We start from the raw sequence: 16252 nt of genomic DNA, 5'->3' as shown, positions 1-16252 counted from the left end.
CTTCCGGGGTCGGTGCCGGGGTCGGTGCCGGGATCCGTGCCGGGATCCGTGCCGGGATGGGAGCCGCCGGCCCGGAACGGCCGCGCCCGGCAGCGCTTTCCGGGGAACGGCGGCGCTGCGGGACGGGCGGGCCCGGCGCCGCCATGGCCGCGTCCCCTGCCCGGCTGCGCCGCTGGGAACGGTAACGGGGCTGGGAACGGTAACGGAGCTGGGGCTGGGAATGGGAACGGGAACGGTACTGGGGCTGGGACGGGCCCCGGGGCCCGCCCGGCTGCACCGCTGCGACCGGTAACGGGGCTGGGAATGGGAACGGGAACGGGGCTGGGACGGGCCCCGGGGACTGCCCGGCTGCACCGCTGCGACCGGTAACGGGGCTGGGAGCGGTAACGGGGATCGGGCTGGGCCTGGCCGCGCTCAGGGCTGCCCGGCACCGCGTCCCCTCAAGGCACGGGCGCAGTTCGGGAGGAGCCGGCGGTGCTGCAGCCCCGGTGCGCTCTGGGGGCTCCGGGGCACTCTCGGGAGGAGCCGGCGGTGCTGCAGCCCCGCTGGGGTCTGGGGGCTCCAGGGCGCGGTTCGGGAGGAGCCGGCGGTGCTGCAGCCCCGCTGGGGTCTGGGGGCTCCAGGGCGCGGTTCGGGAGGAGCCGGCGGTGCTGCAGCCCCGCTGGGGTCTGGGGGCTCCAGGGCGCGGTTCGGGAGGAGCCGGCGGTGCTGCAGCCCCGGTGCGCTCTGGGGGCTCTCGGGCCGGGCCGGGCTCGGGGAGCCGCCGGTGTTGCAGCCCCGCTGGGGTCTGGGGGCCCGGGGAGCCGCCCCGCTCTGAGCGCGGCCGGCCCGCAGGGAGCAGGCCCGGCTGAGGGCCCGCGTGCTGGAGGAGGACACCGAGCCGTGGCAGAAGGCGCCGCAGTTCTCCGGGCTGCAGAGGGTGGGAGGTGTGGATCTGTCCTACATCAAGGGGGACGAGAGCCGTGCCTGCGCCTCCCTGGTCGTGCTCAGCTACCCGGATCTCGAGGTACCGCCCGGCCCGGGGCCGTGGGGCAGCGGGAGCTGGGCTGGGGGGGAATTCTTCACTGGCAGGGTGGGCAGGCCTGGCACAGGGGCCCAGAGGCTGCCCCTGGATCCCTGGCAGTGTCCCAGGCCAGGCTGGACAGGGCTTGGAGCAGCCTGGGACAGCGGACGGTGTCCCTGCCTCGGCAGGGTGGGATGGGATGAGCTTTGAGGTCACTCCCCACCAAACCATTCCTTGGTTCTGTGTGTATCGAGCAAACCTTCCAATGGCATGTTCCCCAAAAACCCAAAAAAAATACCTGTAAAGATTTAGACAGAAGTTTAGGAAGGTGTGATGCAAACACAGTTGCAGGAGTTTTGCGGGATGGCTGGGGGCTCACCCAGGGTCCAGAGGAGCTGCTGAGCTGGTGCCCGTGGGCAGAGGGAGCTGTTTGCAGTGCTCCAGTGCAGAGTCCTGTGGGTGAGCTCTTGCTGGGAACCAGCTGATGATGTGGGCTGTGACATAGGAAAGCTTTTCCAAACCCATCGTGGGTCTCACTTCTCACAGTCATTTTACTTGAACTACTAAGGATTTTTGGTCTCTTTCCCAGCTTTCAAAGTGATACCAAAATTATCTTTCACTGTAAAAGCTCTAACAAGCAGAGAAATAAAGTTTGATGCTGTCTGCTGGGATTTTAATGAACTGCATCTCAAGTCCTGCTGTGATCTGCAGGGCAAGGCAGGAATCTGTTTCGTGCTGCCGTACACCGCTTCCCTTGGCCCGTGCATGGGTTTGAAGGGGACGAGCAGAGGGCACGGGGCAGGGGAGCAGCTCTGAGCCCCAGGGGCTCTCTGGCAGGGCGCTGTCTGTGCCTGCCCCAGGTGCTGTACCAGGACTGCCGCATGGTGCCCGTCACCGCCCCGTACGTGGCCGGCTTCCTGGCCTTCCGAGAGGTCCCTGTCCTGGTGGAGGCTGTGCAGAGGCTTCAGCAGGAGGAGCCCCGGCTGCAGCCTCAGGTGTGCTGTGCTTCCCTCGTCCCGAGCCGGGCTGTCCTGGCTGCAGATCCTGGGGAAGGTGTTCTCCCTCCGGAGCCCGAGCTGCTGGGGCGGGAGGGGCGCGGGCAGAGCTCTGCCGGAGCGTGCGTTCCCCTTCCTTGGGGAGCAGGGATGTGGAGCTGGGAGCAGCCGGGCCTCCCGTGGCACTGGGAGCCTGCGGCCTGTGCAGGGCACTGCCCACACTGTGCTGCTTCAGGGTCAGGCAGTCAGGAAGAGCCTTACAGGGAGGATTGAACCAAGAGAGATTCCTCCTTCCCCCGGAGCCGGCATCCCTGCTTGCTCCTTGGAGTGCTCTCAGTGCCCAGGAAATAACGTTTCTGCTTTGGTTTTTCCAGGTGCTCCTGGTAGATGGGAATGGCCTGCTCCATCCCAGAGGTAGGCTGCTCCTGGAGAGCCCTGCTCTCCCGCTGCCCGTGCTGCTCCTTGGCATTCCTGTTCCCTGGTGGCCCGCAGCTGCAGTGGCTCCTTGTTGGCAGGGTTTGGCACGGCCTGTCACCTCGGCGTCCTGACGGACCTGCCGTGCGTCGGCGTGGCCAAGAACCTCCTGCACGTGGATGGCTTGGTCAGGGACGAGCTGCACAGGGAGCAGGTGAGGCCAGGCTGGGCTTTGTTTCTGCTTTTCCATATCCCAGGGGAATTTGGACAGCCTCCTACAATGGTGTGCTGATGAGCTGACCGTGTGTGTGTTTTCCCTAGGTTCGTTCCATGCAGAGGTCGGGAGAGGCATTCCCACTGACAGGCGCCTCGGGGAAGGTCCTGGGCATGGTAAGCTGTCACTTGGCCACTTGTCCCTCCCCACAGTGGGGCTGTCCCTGCAGGAGGGCAGGTGTGAGCAGGTGACCAGCGGCACTGCTGGCCCCTTCCTGAGAGCTCAGGTGGCTGTAGGGAGGTGGCATCTCAAGCGCTGGGAGCGTTCCCGTGGCTGTGGCAGCTGAGGTGCTCCAGCAGCCTGGATGGCGAGCTGCAGGCTGGGAGAGGTGCCAGTTCCCTGGCAGCTCCCCGGGATCAGAGCAGAGCGGGAGCAGGCAGCTGGGAGACACTTCCTGTGTGTGCTGTCAGCCCGGGCTGGCACAGCTCCTGCATCCCAGAGCAGCCTGGGGCGTCTGGGGAAGGCCCACGGGGGACAGACAGTCCCTGCAGGAGACACTGGGACGGGGAAGGTGTTCAGGAAGGCTGGGAGCTGCAAACACAGAGCCACCACCCCCCCAAAAGCTCTGACTGGCTCCTAACTCCACTGCCCCTCTGTGTGTGTTCAAAGGAGCCTCTGCAGGGCCTGATCTCTCCTTTCTGGCTGCCCAGGTGCTGCGGAGCCACGACAAGAGCTCCAGGCCCCTGTACGTGTCCGTGGGCCACCGGGTGAGCCTGGGCACGGCCGTGCGCCTGGTGCGGGCCTGCTGCCTCTTCCGCGTGCCGGAGCCCATCCGCCAGGTACGCCACGGGGCACGGGGCACGGGCAGGGTGTGCCAAGCCCCGGGCTGCTCGGAGCCCGGGTTGCCCCTCCTCTGCTGGGGACACCCTCCTGCCGGGCAGTTCCCCCAGCCCGTGATCCTCCCAGGCCCGTTCTCCTGACGCGGTGCCCGGCAGCGTTCCCAGCCCTGCCTGCACACCGACTGATGCCCTGCTGGCTCGCTGCAGCAGCTCCTGCCGTGCTGGTGTTAATCCCTGGGAATGCTGTCTTCCCGGGTGCTGGGAGGCCAGCACGGCCCGCAGTGCTGCCGCACGGAGCCACCAGCCAGCAGGTGACAGCACTGCATCACTGTCACCGCGCTGCAGCGCCGCCGGGGCTCAGCCTTGGCTGATTTCAAATCGCAGCAGAACTTGGGGAAAGGCTCTGGAGAAGCTCAAAGCTTCTGGGACTTCTGGCCAGGCAAGTGCTTCCCTGCTGCCTGAGGCCACTCTGCTGTTGGTGGCTCCACAGCTAGCAGTGACCTCAAGGCCTGCCCGGGTGTCCCTGCCCCTGCCCTGGGACAGCATCCCTGCTGTGCCAGGCTGGTGGGGTCAGGGGTGTGCCCACCTGAGCAGCCCCCGGGGCAGTGCTGGGTGACCCTGCTGCTCCAGAGCTGCAGTGTTCCCTGGAACTGAGACTGTGCTTATAAACGACCCCAAAATCTTAACTGCTGGGAGCAAAGCAAGCGCTGGGGTGTCCAGAGCAGGGCTGCAGTTCCCAGTCTCAGCCCCAGTACCTGGCAGACTGGAGGAGGCTGCTGAGCTCCTTATGTAACCTGCTCCAGCCAGGGACAGATGCCTCTGCAGAGCTCCGAGCCAGCTCTGCAGTCTGCGTGTTCAAAGGGAAGGGAGAAGCTTTCCCTTTGGAAACAGAAAGGTGTCTTGGAGCTTTTCATCACCCTCGTTTAGCTTCCAGCCATCTCCAGGATTTGCTCATGTTCGGAGACTCTTCCAGCTCCCTGTGACCTCTTTCTTGGAGTGATGGAATGAATTATTATCACTTTTCTTACAGAGAGATGAAAAATCCAACAGGGGAGTGTGTTTACTCTAGAGGGATGGCAGGAGATGAGGACACAAACCTTTCCATGGGACTTGTCCCTGTTCTGCTTCCTCTGTGTGGTGACTGCCACAGCTCTTGGCGCAGGCAGAGCTGAGAGCCTGAGCTCCTGAGCACCTGCAGCTGGGGTTAGGAAGTAGGAGGCTGTGCAGAATCCTGCCATGGGTGGCCTTTTTGCCGTGGTACGTCTCCAGAAACTGCAGACCTGATAGGAGGAGTGCTTACTGATTCCCCAGTGCCAGAAAAGACCCGTGGGTCACCAGGCCCTGGTCTGGAAGCTCTGGCAGCCTGGAAATGAAGTGTGAGAGCTCAGCTGCCCACAGCTGCTGAGGTTTGTGTGAGGGCAGCATGGCAGGGGGAGCTCAGGCCTCCTGCTTCGGGATGTGCTGCTTCCCAGGAATGCCCGTGATCCAGGCAGGGAGCAGGAGGGGCTCCATTTGCATTCAGCCCACAGCGTGGCTGTGCTGCCAAGGAGCTGGCTGGGGTGCAGATGAGAGAAGTGAGATCTTGGAGGAAGCGGGGGGATGAGCTGCCCTTGTCACCTGCACTCAGCATTTCCAATCAGCATTTCCATCCCACCCTGTCCTTGTGCCACGTGCCAGCCCGGGCCCAGCCAGGAGAGCAGAGCTGTGCTCCTGTGAGGTCCTGCACGGAGCTGCCATCCCAGAGCCACCCGCACAGCGCTCACCCTGAGGGGCCCTGGAGCACCCCAGGCCCTGCTGAGAGAGCTGAGGGAGCTGCCCTTCTCCTGGCAGGGGTCAGAGCCCTCCCTGGTGCCTGCCCACACCGCAGCCTGCTCATTCCCAGGTCCCTGTGCCCAGCAGGGAAGCACGAGCTGCTGCCACTCTCCAGCTGCCAGGGGCTGCACCGGGAGCCTGCTCTGCTCTCTCTGGGTCAGGTTCCTGCTCGGCTGCTGCCCTGCTTGGCTCTGCTCTCTTGCTGCTTCCTTCGGCTGCCCCTGGGTGCCCAGCGGGTTGGGGCTGGCTCAGGAGGGGCTGCTGGCACAGCCTGGGGGTGCTCCAGCCCTCCAGGAAGGGCAGGCCTGCAGGTCTCCCTCTGTGGAACGCTGAACGCCTGCCCTCGGAAGAATGAGACAAGGCACCAGCCTCTGCTCTGGGGCTGGGCAGCACTCACTGCTGTCCTGAGACTCCAGCTGCCTCTGGGGCACCCCCATCCGAGCCTGCTGTGCCCAGGGACCACCCTGGCCCCTCAGGTAACAGGCAAAGCAACATTTCCCCAGGCAGCACTCATCCCCTCTGAAAATAGCCCGAATCTGTGAGGATTATTGCAGGCCAGTGATCCATCTCATTGATTAGCCCGTGGTTAATCACCACCTTAAGCTGGCTCCAGCGCTGTGTTAGGAGTGAGCCCTGCCTGGGAACTGCCACCTCATCAAGCACTAGCTGATGTTCTCAGCAGAACGTGCTTGGGGTTTTTCTTCCCTAGAAAAATAGTTGGTGGCTGTGCCTGCTGCTCCTTGCTCTGCCCGTGGGGACCGTTGAGCAGCCTCCTTCCCTGGTTATAAAATCCATCATGTAATCGCTTATCCTGAAGAGTGATCAAAGTTATTTGTCAGTTCGGTTATGAAACTGTCCAATTACAGAGGGAAGGGAAAAAAATCTCCCAAACGAACCACCCCTTATGTAACTCTCTCCTCCTCAGCTGGCAGGAGGCTGTGAGGCTGTGGAGCAGGTTCCAGCAGCAGGCACAGCCCCTTCCAGGGGCTCGGGCCTGGGGGCTGCAGGGGAGGCTCCTGGGGAGCAGCACAGGCTGGAGAGCAGCCGTGCTTCAAGGACAGTCCCCAGGGCTGTGTTAACCCAATTTCTGAGCTCATCACCAGACACTGTGAAGCTTTTCCAGCCGGGAAGGTCACATCCCGCTTTGTAGGTGGGGAGAGACACTCTGCCTTTGAGGTGGGCACAGCAGCTGCTCGCAAGTGGCACAGAAGTTTCTAAAAGAGGAAAAAACTTTGAAGGACTGTAAAAATCAACTGCCAGTCCTCAAGGTTGTCCAAGAGCCCGGGATGTGCTTGTGGTGGCATCAGGGGTCTGCTGCTGGTGTCGTGCAGCACCAGAGGGCTGAGCAAACACCTCAGGGTGGGGACAGGAGCAGCCAGTGCCCAGCAGCACTTTCTAACACTTCCTGGGCTGTGGCTGGCGCTGTCCTTGCCCCAGGCTGCCTTGCTGAGCACCCGCTGTTCCTGGTGGGATGTGCTGGCAGCAGGGTGGGTGGGCACCCTGGGCTGACAGGGGAGGCTCCAGCCAGGCTGCTCAGCCCTCGCTCACTCCTTTTCCCGCTTGGTTGCAGGCTGACATCAGGTCCAGGGAGTACCTTCGGAAGCAGCCCTGTGCTGCAGCGGGGGCGCCGGAGGCTGCGCCTGCCAGCCCGCAGAGGTGGGTGTGTGGGCAAAGGGCATCTGCCCGAGGCCCGAGCTGCAGTAATGGCATTAAGGGTACAGGCAGGGTAACCAGGTGAGCTCAGTGGGGAGCTCGGGACATGTGCAGCCTCCAGAAGGTGATTTCTGCTCCCTGGCCACGCCGCCTCACACGTTGCTTCCACGGCGCCGTGTCCTGAGCTGGGGAAGGGCAGCGGGGATTTGCTCTTTTTTCAGCACTGCTCGCAAGCAAAGCCCTAACGCCCACAGGTGTGACCTGAGGGGGGACAGAAATACCTGCAGGGAGCTGCTTTTGGCCCCCGGGTGCTGGGGAGGGTCAGTCCCCCTCTCTTACATAAGGTGGGCCGGCGGGTGTCAGTTCAGGATGAAATCTGCCCCTGGGGTGCGGGAGCTCAAGCTCACCAAGTGCCTGTTGTTTGTGCCTGTTGTTTGTGCCTGTTGGCTTCTACCTTTTGTAAAACTACTTCCTGCTTTCTCATTTTTGTTCCCAGCAGCAAAAAGGAGGATGAATTGGAGGATTAGTCTGGTGCCAGAAGAAAGTGCAGAGCTTCTCTTCGCCGGGTCCTCTCGTGCACCCAGCCTGAGTGCTGCTGGGTGCAGGAGCCCAGTGCCACCCTGGGGGACAGCTGTGCCAGGCTGTGTCCCATAGGCCAGCACCGGCCCCTGCTCGGGGAGAATCCATGCAGTGAATTTCTCAGGGTTCATTTTCAAGTACTGTTAAAATCTTTGTGTAAGGCTCACGTGTAAGTTGGCAGCACCTCCCTGGAGTCCTCGTGCAGCTGCAGGGGCTGATTTACAGAGGTGCTGAGGCACTGCCACTGCAGAGCCAGCCCGTGTCTCCCTCTGTGGCACTCTGAGAGCCCTCTCAGGCTTTGGAGCAGCTTCCCCTGTCTCTGCAGCCTGGGCTCTCCCACTCCCCTGCCCGTCCCTGGGGAGCAGCACCCACTGCCCAGCCCCTCTGGAGGAAGGATCAGCTCAGGGGGAAGGCTGGGAGGAACCATCTCCCTGCCAGGAGCATGGGCAGCTCGCTCCTGGCACGCAGAGTGCTGCATGCTGGAGATCTGGCCCAGCCCCAGCTCAGCCTGAGGAGCAGAGCCCAGAGCTTCTGTGCCCAGGTCATCCTCAGCCTCGCCCAGCCTGCAGGACCAGAGCTGCTCCCGAGGTGTGGATCCCGGCTGAGGCTGGCAGGTGCTTCCTGGCTGTTCTGAGGAGCAGAAGGTGCTCTGGGAGGTCTGCTGTGGCTGTGTGAGATGCCAGCCTGAAGAGGAAGAAGGATGCTTTCCTGGGGGTGGGGAGGGCTGCTCAGGTCAGGCCCCTGTGGGCTGTTTAACCTCAATTTTGCATAAATCTGTTGTACAACTCGTGTTCTTTCCTGTCTTGGAGCTGCTCTGGGTGGGAGGACACTGCCCAGCCTGTTGTGCCTCTGCTGTTGGGGTCTGGGGTGGGGCACGGGAGGAAGTGCCAAACCCTGCTCCCCTGGGGCCGTCGGGGCAGGCCTGGGGCTGGTCCTGGCGGTGCTGGGGCCAGGCACTGGCAGGGCACTGCCCTGAAAAGCCTTTGCTGCGGGTTTTAGCAGCCAAAGGTGCAGCAGCTGCAGCTCCCAGCCCTGCACAGGAGCCGCCTCTCCCGGGACCCCTCAGGGGTCACAGCAGGCTTTGTCTGAGCAGAGGAAGCTGCTCCTCTGGTCCAGGGCTGCTCCAGGCCAGGGGCAGAGGGAGCCCTGGCTCGTGCCTGGCTGTGCCAGGGGACAGGGGACACAGGGACAGCCGTGTCCCCTCCCTGCACGGACACGGACCCTGCTCTGCCACGGCCTGAGGGAGCAGGGTGGGACAGAGCCACAGCCAGCAGGGATCAGCTCATTCCTCACTCCACACAAACCAGCGCCTTCTCTGGCCGTGGGGACAGTCTGCTAAAGCCTGTCACAAATTCAGGCACGAGTGACAGGGCGGGCAGGGGGCAGCTCCTTCCTCGAGCTCCTGGGCAGAACTCCAGGGAAACCATCTGGGTTTCTGATTCGGCCTGTGCTGGGAGGTCACAGGGCCACCCCTGGCTCCTTCCAAATTCTGGGTGACACCACTGCCACTGCAGACTGACCCCGGGTGTGCTGAACGAGGCTCCAGGTTTGGCTGGGCTGGGCTGGAGGGGGCTCTGGGGGAGCAGCAGCTGCAGGATGGCCCTGGCAGAGCAGGGGACCCTTCACTGGGTGGGGCTGAGGCTTCTCCTTCCCCAGGGAGTGTCTGGCTTTCATGTTTAATGCTGTGCCTTTAATCCCTGGTCTGTTGGTGACTTTTTGTGCTTCTGGTTGGTGTTTGACAAGGAGAGCTTTGGGGTGGGCTGCTCAGGGGAGGCTCTGCAGCCAGAGCTGGCATTTGGGTGGAAGCTCGAGGAATTGAGCCCAGCTCAGGCAGAAGGTGAGGCTGTGGCTGCTCAGGGTCTGTGGCTGGGTGCTCCTGCTGGGATCTGGGTGTTTTGATCCATGGAGGGTCCGTGTGCTCAGCCTGTGGGGGATCCAGGCCTGGGGACACTGCAGAGGACCCTGCTGTCCTCAGCCCCCCCCCAGCTGCCTCTGCCCGGGGGGTGAGGGAAAATCAGGTGAAAAAAAAAACCAAACCAGCATAAAACCAGCTCTGCATCGCTGTCCTGCTTCCCTCTGCGTGAGGCTCTGAGCTCCTCTCCCACGCCCCGGTGACTCGGGGGTCTCTGGGTGGACCTGGGGAGCTTGGGGAGGGGGCTGGAGCTGCAGTGTCCTGGCAGCCCCGTGCAGCCCAGGGGCTCTGTGCTTGCCTTGGGCTTTGCCTGGGCCGCACGATGCTCTCCCAGCTGCCCAAACGTGGTGGTTTAGTCCTTCCTAAAGGAAGGGACTAATCTCTGTGTTTGGTGTCTGCTTGTGGCTCTTTGGACACAATAAGGGATTAACTTGGTCTTTATCTAATTGGTTTATAACCCTGGGAAGGGAAAATCGCTTTGTAATGCTTGAAACCTCTTAACAGAAACTCAGAGACTGGAGCTTGAGTGTCCTTGGAGAAAAACTCATCCATGGCTTGTCTCTTTAACTCTCTGTTTGCTGGAAATTGGCTTTTCTGGGTGTGAAGTTGCTGGGAATCAGAGAACAGTTATTGCTGACTGGTTGTAAATCCTCCCGTTGTCACCAGGAGGGTTTTCTCTCACCATTTCCCCCTGGCACTGGCTGGGAGTCTCTGGAGGAGTCTCAGGGCTTGGTCACCCCCTGTGCTGCTGGGGAATGAGCTGCGGGGCTGGGGCAGGGTTGTGGCTGCCCAGGGAGGGCTCCTGGTGACAAACTGGGCCAGAGCTGCTTTGGGGTTGGGTTCCTGACTCCCGGGGCTGAACGGCTCTGCCGCAGGTTCTCTGGAGCTGCTCCCCCTGTTGTATTTGGGCACCTGGAGAGCAGGAAGGAGGATCCCTGCTCCTGCCCTGTTTGTCTCGGTGCCGTGGAGGCAGAGGAGCTGCTTTAGGCTGCGAGTCTGTTCTGTGGGCTCTCGGGAGGTCTGGCTGAGCAGCTCCGTGCCAGGTGCCTGAGGCTGGGTGGGATGAGCTCCCACCTCCGTGTCTGGAGCTGGTGGCAGTGTAGGTGCTGCCTGTGCAGTCTGAGCTCTGGTGACTCAGGGTTTGTATTTTGGGACGCTCCTGCCGAGGACGGGGGACGTGTCTCGCTGGGATTTCCCCCCTCCCTGCCCCCGTCTCGTTCCTCTTCCCTTCGGCTTGGCTGGCTGGGTTCAGGAGGGGCTGTTTCCCTCCTGCTTCCCCAAACCAGGTCTGGGTGCTGTCGCTGGGCGTGGAGCTGGGCCGGCAGCTGAGCCCCTCCCTGCCCCCGTTCCCGGAGCCTTTGGTGTTTGTGGGGCAGCTGTGGCCCCTGGATCTCGGAACGTTCCCCACCTTCGGGCTCTAAATGGGCGTTTTTAGCGCTGCTCCTCCCTCCCGTGGCAGCTGAGGCCTCTTGGATGTGGTGGCTGCTGGGCAGGGCCCGGGTGTGCAGAGGGAGCTGGGGAACGTCATGGCTCCCTTGCAGGGCTTTTGGTTCCTTTTTTTAATTTTTTTTTTGTCCTTTTGTCCTTATTTTTTTATTTTGCCCTTCCTTTTGTCCTATAAATAGTTCTCCCCCCAACTGCTCCTGCCGTTGTTGGTGTTTGATCCTCCCTGATCCTCTCACCAGAGCCCCGCCAGCCCAGCCCCCCCCCGGCTTTAAGGCCCCATTAATTAAAAGCAAATGAGTGGAATTTCTCTTGACAAGCAAATTAATAGCAAATGAGATGATTATGAGCTGTGTCGTTAGGGTGATGGAGCAGCCTGTGCAGGGCTCAGCCCGAAGCAAGGAGCAAAGCCGGGGGGCAGCAGATCTCTGCTGCTGGGGGCTGGAAGGTGCTCCCTCGCCCTCTTGGGCCGCTGGGGGTGGAATTTTGGTGGCCAAGGAGCCATCGCTGCTGAGCAGAGCTGCGGCTGGAGGCGGAGGGGGCAGAGCAGAGGTGCAGGGGGTTCCTGCTCTCGGGGGTGCCACCCACAGATGCGCTGGGGGGTCCATCCGTGGGGACACGCTGGGAGCGCCTTGTCCCCACCCCGGCAGCCGGATCAGCTTTAAAAACACGAGCCAAGGCTGTGGAAGCGGCCCGTGATCGATTCTGGGCCCGTTCCCACCTCGGGGGCTCGGTGCAGGACGTTTCCTTAGGAACACGCTTTCTCCTGCTTTGCTTGGACCGCCTGCCTGGCACGCCGTGCCCGCGGAGCAGCCGCTCCGTGCTGCCCGCAGCTGCAGCGCGGAGCCGGGGCTCGGTTCGTGGGGCTGAGAGCCCCGAGAGCTGCGAGAGCTCCGTGCCGCCCGGGGCTCGGTTCGTGGGGCTGAGAGCCCCGAGAGTCCCGAGAGCTCCGTGCCGCCCGGGGCTCGGTTCGTGGGGCTGAGCCCCGAGAGCTGCGAGAGCTCCGTGCTGCCCGGGGCTCGGTTCGTGGGGCTGAGCCCCGAGAGCTCCGTGCTGCCCGGGGCTCGGTTCGTGGGGCTGAGCCCCGAGAGCTCCGTGCTGCCCGGGGCTCCAGCGCGGAGCCGGGGCTCGGTCCCGTTCGTGGGGCTCGGTCCCGTTCGTGGGGCTCCGTGCCGTTCGTGGGGCCGCGCTCCCCGCGGGGGAGGCTCCGGCGGCTCCCGGCTCCTGTTGTGACTGGAGCCGCGTGTCTGGCGAGGGAACAGCTCCTGCCTGCTCTGGGGAGGAGGAGGCGGAGGCGATCAGCCGGGCCGGGGATGGAGGGATGCCTGCGGGAAGGGAGGCGAGCCGGCTCTGCCCTGTGCATCGCTTCAGGGACAAGGATCCGGTGTTTTCCCGAGGAGCAGCGCTGCCTGCTCTAAAATCCCCAGCGATTCCTGGGAGAGTGTTTAGAGGCTGTGATAAATTTGGTGGCTTTGTAACTTGCCGGAGGGATGGTGGGCAGCAGCGTGATTAAAGCGCTCTGATTAACACACAAACCTTGTTTGTAATGAGTGGGATTGGGAGGGTGTGGGAATCCAGCTGGCGTGTAATGAGGTTACTCCAGCAAATTACTCGGATATCAATTACCCCGCTAGGTAAATGTCACCTGCCTTCTCTTTGTTTGCGGTAAACTGGGATCCAATTAGTCTGATGTGGCTCTTGCTCGTGCCTGAACTGCCGAGGCAGGGCGGGACAGCAGCCGGGCTCTGCCCCAGCCGTGGGGCACCACCGGGGCCGGGGACATCCCCGTCCCTTGGGGACATCCCCGTCCCTTGGGAACAACATCCCGGCCTCTCCTGGCGCCACCTCTGAGCCGAGTCCCCCGGTCAGGCAGGTCTCTGTGGTCCCCGCGGCCCCTCCGAGCCTCCGCAGGTGGATAAATTCCACATTCCATCCATTGCTGGAAATCCGCTCCTTTCCGCATCCTCCTGCCCGGGCTGTGCCAGACTGCGCCGGGAGGGAGCGAGGGGAGAGAGCGAGGCAGCAGGAGCCGCTCCCGGGGCCGGGAAGGGCAGCAGGAGCCGCTCCCGGGGCCGGGAAGGGCAGCAGGAGCCGCTCCCGGGGCCGGGAAGGGCAGCAGGAGCCGCTCCCGAGGCCGGGGAAGGGCAGCAGGAGCCGCTCCCGGGGCCGGGGAAGGGCAGCAGGAGCCGCTCCCGAGGCCAGGCTGGGAAGGGCAGCAGGAGCCGCTCCCGGGGCCGGGAAGGGCAGCAGGAGCGTGCCGGGGGCGCTGCCCCTGCTCCAGCCCTGGCACGGGCCCTGGGTGTCGGGGGCGAGGCAGACCGGGCTGGGGGTCCCGGGATCGCCGTGATGCACCGGCCCGGGGCTCCTCCGCCAGCCCTTCCACCGAGCTCGTGAATATTGATGGCCCAGCACACGGGGCCCGGGGAGGGAACAGAAGGGAGCCGAAAGCGTCGCCAGCTGTGCAGCACAGCCCGTCCCAAACCCAGCGTCGGTGCCCGAAACCGCCCGGTGCCCGGGCACGGGGAGGCTTTGGGGGGCTGGAGAGGTGTGGGCAGGGCTGGGCACCGTCACTGGGGCCACCTGGGGCCCTGCTCCGCTTTCCAGAAGGAATAAATCAGCGCCGCCCTGTCCCTGGGGGCTGTCCCGCCCACCGGGTGTTGGGGGGCAGACCCGGGTGTGGGGTGCTGGGGATGCTGGGGCTCATTCCCAGCTCCCACAAGCGCTGGCCCCGCAGCCCTGCTCGCCCCTGGGGGGTTTGTGGGCTGCTCCAGAGCTCCCCGTCCCTCCTGCCCTGGCTGCCCCCGGCCCGGGGGTGGCCGCAGGTGCGGGGCTGCCCTGTGGCCCTCGGCAGGATGAGCACTGCTCCAGCGGGCCGCAGGCGATCGCTGACCTGATTTCCAGCAGCGCTGGGGCCTTGGGCATCTGTTGCTGACACGGAGGCAACCGGGGGCCTGGGGACCCCCCAAATGTGCTGCCCCGGTACCCCGAGTCCTGGGGAGCGCCGGGGACACTGGGGGTGCCAGGGCAGCACAGGGTGGGCTCTGACCCCCCTGCACCACCCACTCCTGCCCGTGTGCCCCCTCCTGCGCTCACTCTGCTCCACAAATGCTAATTAATCACCATAATTAGTTTGATGCTGCATCTATTTTTAATCAGCTTTGGGAGGCAGAGTCTGCCTCTGCTCCGCGCACACCCCCGGGCTGTCCCAGGGCGGACGGGGCTCGCTGGGGGACCCTCCGGTGGGAGATGGGCTGTTATTCCCCTCCGTGCCCCCCGGAGGGGGTCCGCACCTCTCATGGGACCCCCAGCCAGAGGAGGATCCGCGCAGAGCTCCTTGGTGGAGCCTGAGATGCCGGCCCCTCCATAATCCGCCGGGATGAACAGGAAGGATGGAGGCAGCAGCTGCCAAGGTGACGTTTGACAGCAGCCGGGAAATCGCAGGAGGAGGAGCCCGGGAAGAGGCTGCGAAAAGATTCTGAGAAGGCAAAGCCGGGGGCAGGCCCGTGTTCCTGCAGCGGGGGAGGGACGGGCTCTCCTGCTGCCGGGGCTGCCCGGAGCAGCCCGGCCGGGGGAGCAGCACCGCGGAGACGCTGCGGGCTGGGAGAAGCATCCTTTGCTCGGGAATCGCCGGTTCCGTGCGGCCCCGGCCGGTGCTGGCTGTGCTCCCCGGAGGCAGGGGGGCTCGAGGAAGCCCCTCCCGGCTGCGCTGGCCGGGATGCCCGGGCAGTGCCTCGCGGTGTCGGAACCGATGCTCTGCCAGCGAAGGCTCCCGAGTGGCATTTGAGGGCCGCTGTCGCGGCCAGTGACTCACGCCTGTGACCGGAACGGTCTGTCGGCCTTGACTCGGTGCCCGGGGAGGTGTCCAGCTGCCCGCAGTGCCCCGGCCGCTCCCTGGGCTCGGCCCTGGCAGGGCTCGGCCCGGCTCCCCGCCTCTCACGCAGGAATCCAGCCCATCCTTGTCCTCCCCGAGCCGGGATGTCCCCAGCCCAGCCTGCCCGCAGTGTTTGGCCGCCCTGCTCTCCTCCTCCTCCAGCCGTGCCAGCCTGAGGGTGGCTTCTTGGAGCCACCCGGTGTCCCTGGGGAGCCTCGGGTGGTCTCCGGCAGCCGGGACCCTCCCCGTGGTGCCCAGAGCGGGCTGAGCCCCTCCTGCCCGGCTCGGGGAGCTCCCGCTGGAGCTGCTGCCGAGCCCCCAGGGTCGTGACCCTTCGGGATCTGCTGCTCCGGGCCCGGTCCGGGCTCCGTGCTGGGCAGGGGGGGAGTCCGACCCCCATCAGCCCCGCTGGGCAGCGAGGGCAGAGCGATTTCTGCAGCCACGTGCCCGACGCTGCTGTGGATTCCCCCGGCGGGGAGCTGAGCCCCTCTGGCTGCCGGAGTGTCCCCCCGTTCCCTGCCTGGTGCATTTTCAGTGCGGGGCTCCCGGAGCCGCGCCGTGACGCGTTCCCCGCTCATTAATCCAAGCGCGGCGCTCGCAGCGCCTGCACGCCGCGGGCGCTGCGCGGTGACGATGCTCGGGGACGCGGCCGGTCCCAGTGCCGCAGGAGCTCCGCTCGCGGGCGGCCCGGGCAGGCAGGGAGGGGGAAAGGCCGTTCCAGGACACGCCGTCTCCTTTGTTCGGGGGTGTTGCGCTGTAAAACACGGCGTGGTTCAGGTCTCCTGTCCCCATCGCCTCCTGCCGCCCCTCGGAGCTGTCCCGAGCGGTGGGGCAGAGCAGGCAGCGGGATGCAGAGCCCGGCGCTTCCCCGCCGTGCGGAGCCGGGTCCGAGCTGGAAGTCCCAGCTGCGCCCTGCCCTCAAGGACGGGCCCTCGCCCCCGTCGGTGTTTGTGAGCCATCTCCCGAGTGCCGGGGCCTGTCCTCACGCAGCCCAAGATCTCCATCTGCTCTAAAAGCCGCCGGATTTAGTTCGCCGGGGCGGGAAGGCGCTCCCTGATCCTCGGGGCTGGCTGTCACCGCAGGGCTGCTGCCACCACACCCCAGCAGCGGCTCCTGGTGCAGCGGGAAGCGTCAGGACGGCGTGAGATTGATGGGCCGGGCTGCTCCTCGCCGCTGCCAGGATCCTCCGTCCCTCCCTCCATCCCTCCGCGGGAGCTGGCACCGCTGCGGGTCGTGCCTGGAGCTGTGGCAGGGACAGGGACAGGGACAGGGACAGGGACAGGGATGGCCCTGCCCGGGGCTGCTCTGCCTCTCCTCGCCGCCTGAGCTGGCTGCTCCCATCAATTCCCGCAGGCTCTGGGGGCTGAGAGCAGCTCGGGGGTCCCCGCAGCCCCGGGGAGCCCGGAGGCGACGGGCCGGGGTTTGTCACCCGCTGGGTGCGGGAGTTCCTGCGGCTCCCTCAGCCTCCCTGCCCTGCCCCGGCCGTGCCCAGCCTCTGGGTGGGGGACAGCCCCACT

General features: G+C 64.6%; 2 protein-coding genes across 4 annotated transcripts; one reads left to right on the top strand and one right to left on the bottom strand.

Moving 5' to 3' along the window:
- The first annotated feature begins 58 nt into the window (after positions 1-58).
- On the top strand, positions 59-8151 carry ENDOV (endonuclease V). Of its 3 annotated transcripts, none has more exons than XM_038157204.1 (9): positions 59-181; positions 835-1006; positions 1864-1998; positions 2373-2412; positions 2514-2626; positions 2734-2802; positions 3337-3465; positions 6848-6933; positions 7430-8151. In XM_038157204.1, the coding sequence occupies exons 1-9, from the start codon at positions 144-146 to the stop codon at positions 7455-7457; spliced, it is 810 nt and encodes a 269-aa protein (XP_038013132.1). In that variant the 5' UTR covers positions 59-143; the 3' UTR covers positions 7458-8151. The 3 variants fall into 3 exon arrangements, with proteins under 3 accessions (XP_038013132.1, XP_038013130.1, XP_038013133.1); XM_038157202.1 differs by having other exon boundaries at positions 7427-8151; XM_038157205.1 differs by lacking the exon at positions 1864-1998 and having other exon boundaries at positions 7427-8151.
- On the bottom strand, positions 8146-12611 carry LOC119709442 (basic salivary proline-rich protein 2-like). The gene is made up of 2 exons (XM_038157201.1): positions 12017-12611; positions 8146-11933 (listed from the first exon to the last, which is right to left on the bottom strand). Exons 1-2 carry the CDS (start codon positions 12225-12227, stop codon positions 10981-10983), a joined length of 1164 nt encoding a protein of 387 aa, XP_038013129.1. The 5' UTR covers positions 12228-12611; the 3' UTR covers positions 8146-10980.
- Between the last annotated feature and the right edge of the window lie 3641 nt (positions 12612-16252).

Source organism: Motacilla alba, chromosome 18, assembly GCF_015832195.1.
Source record: "Motacilla alba alba isolate MOTALB_02 chromosome 18, Motacilla_alba_V1.0_pri, whole genome shotgun sequence".
Taxonomy (NCBI): domain Eukaryota; kingdom Metazoa; phylum Chordata; class Aves; order Passeriformes; family Motacillidae; genus Motacilla; species Motacilla alba.
This window is presented reverse-complemented; position numbering and strand designations above follow the sequence as displayed.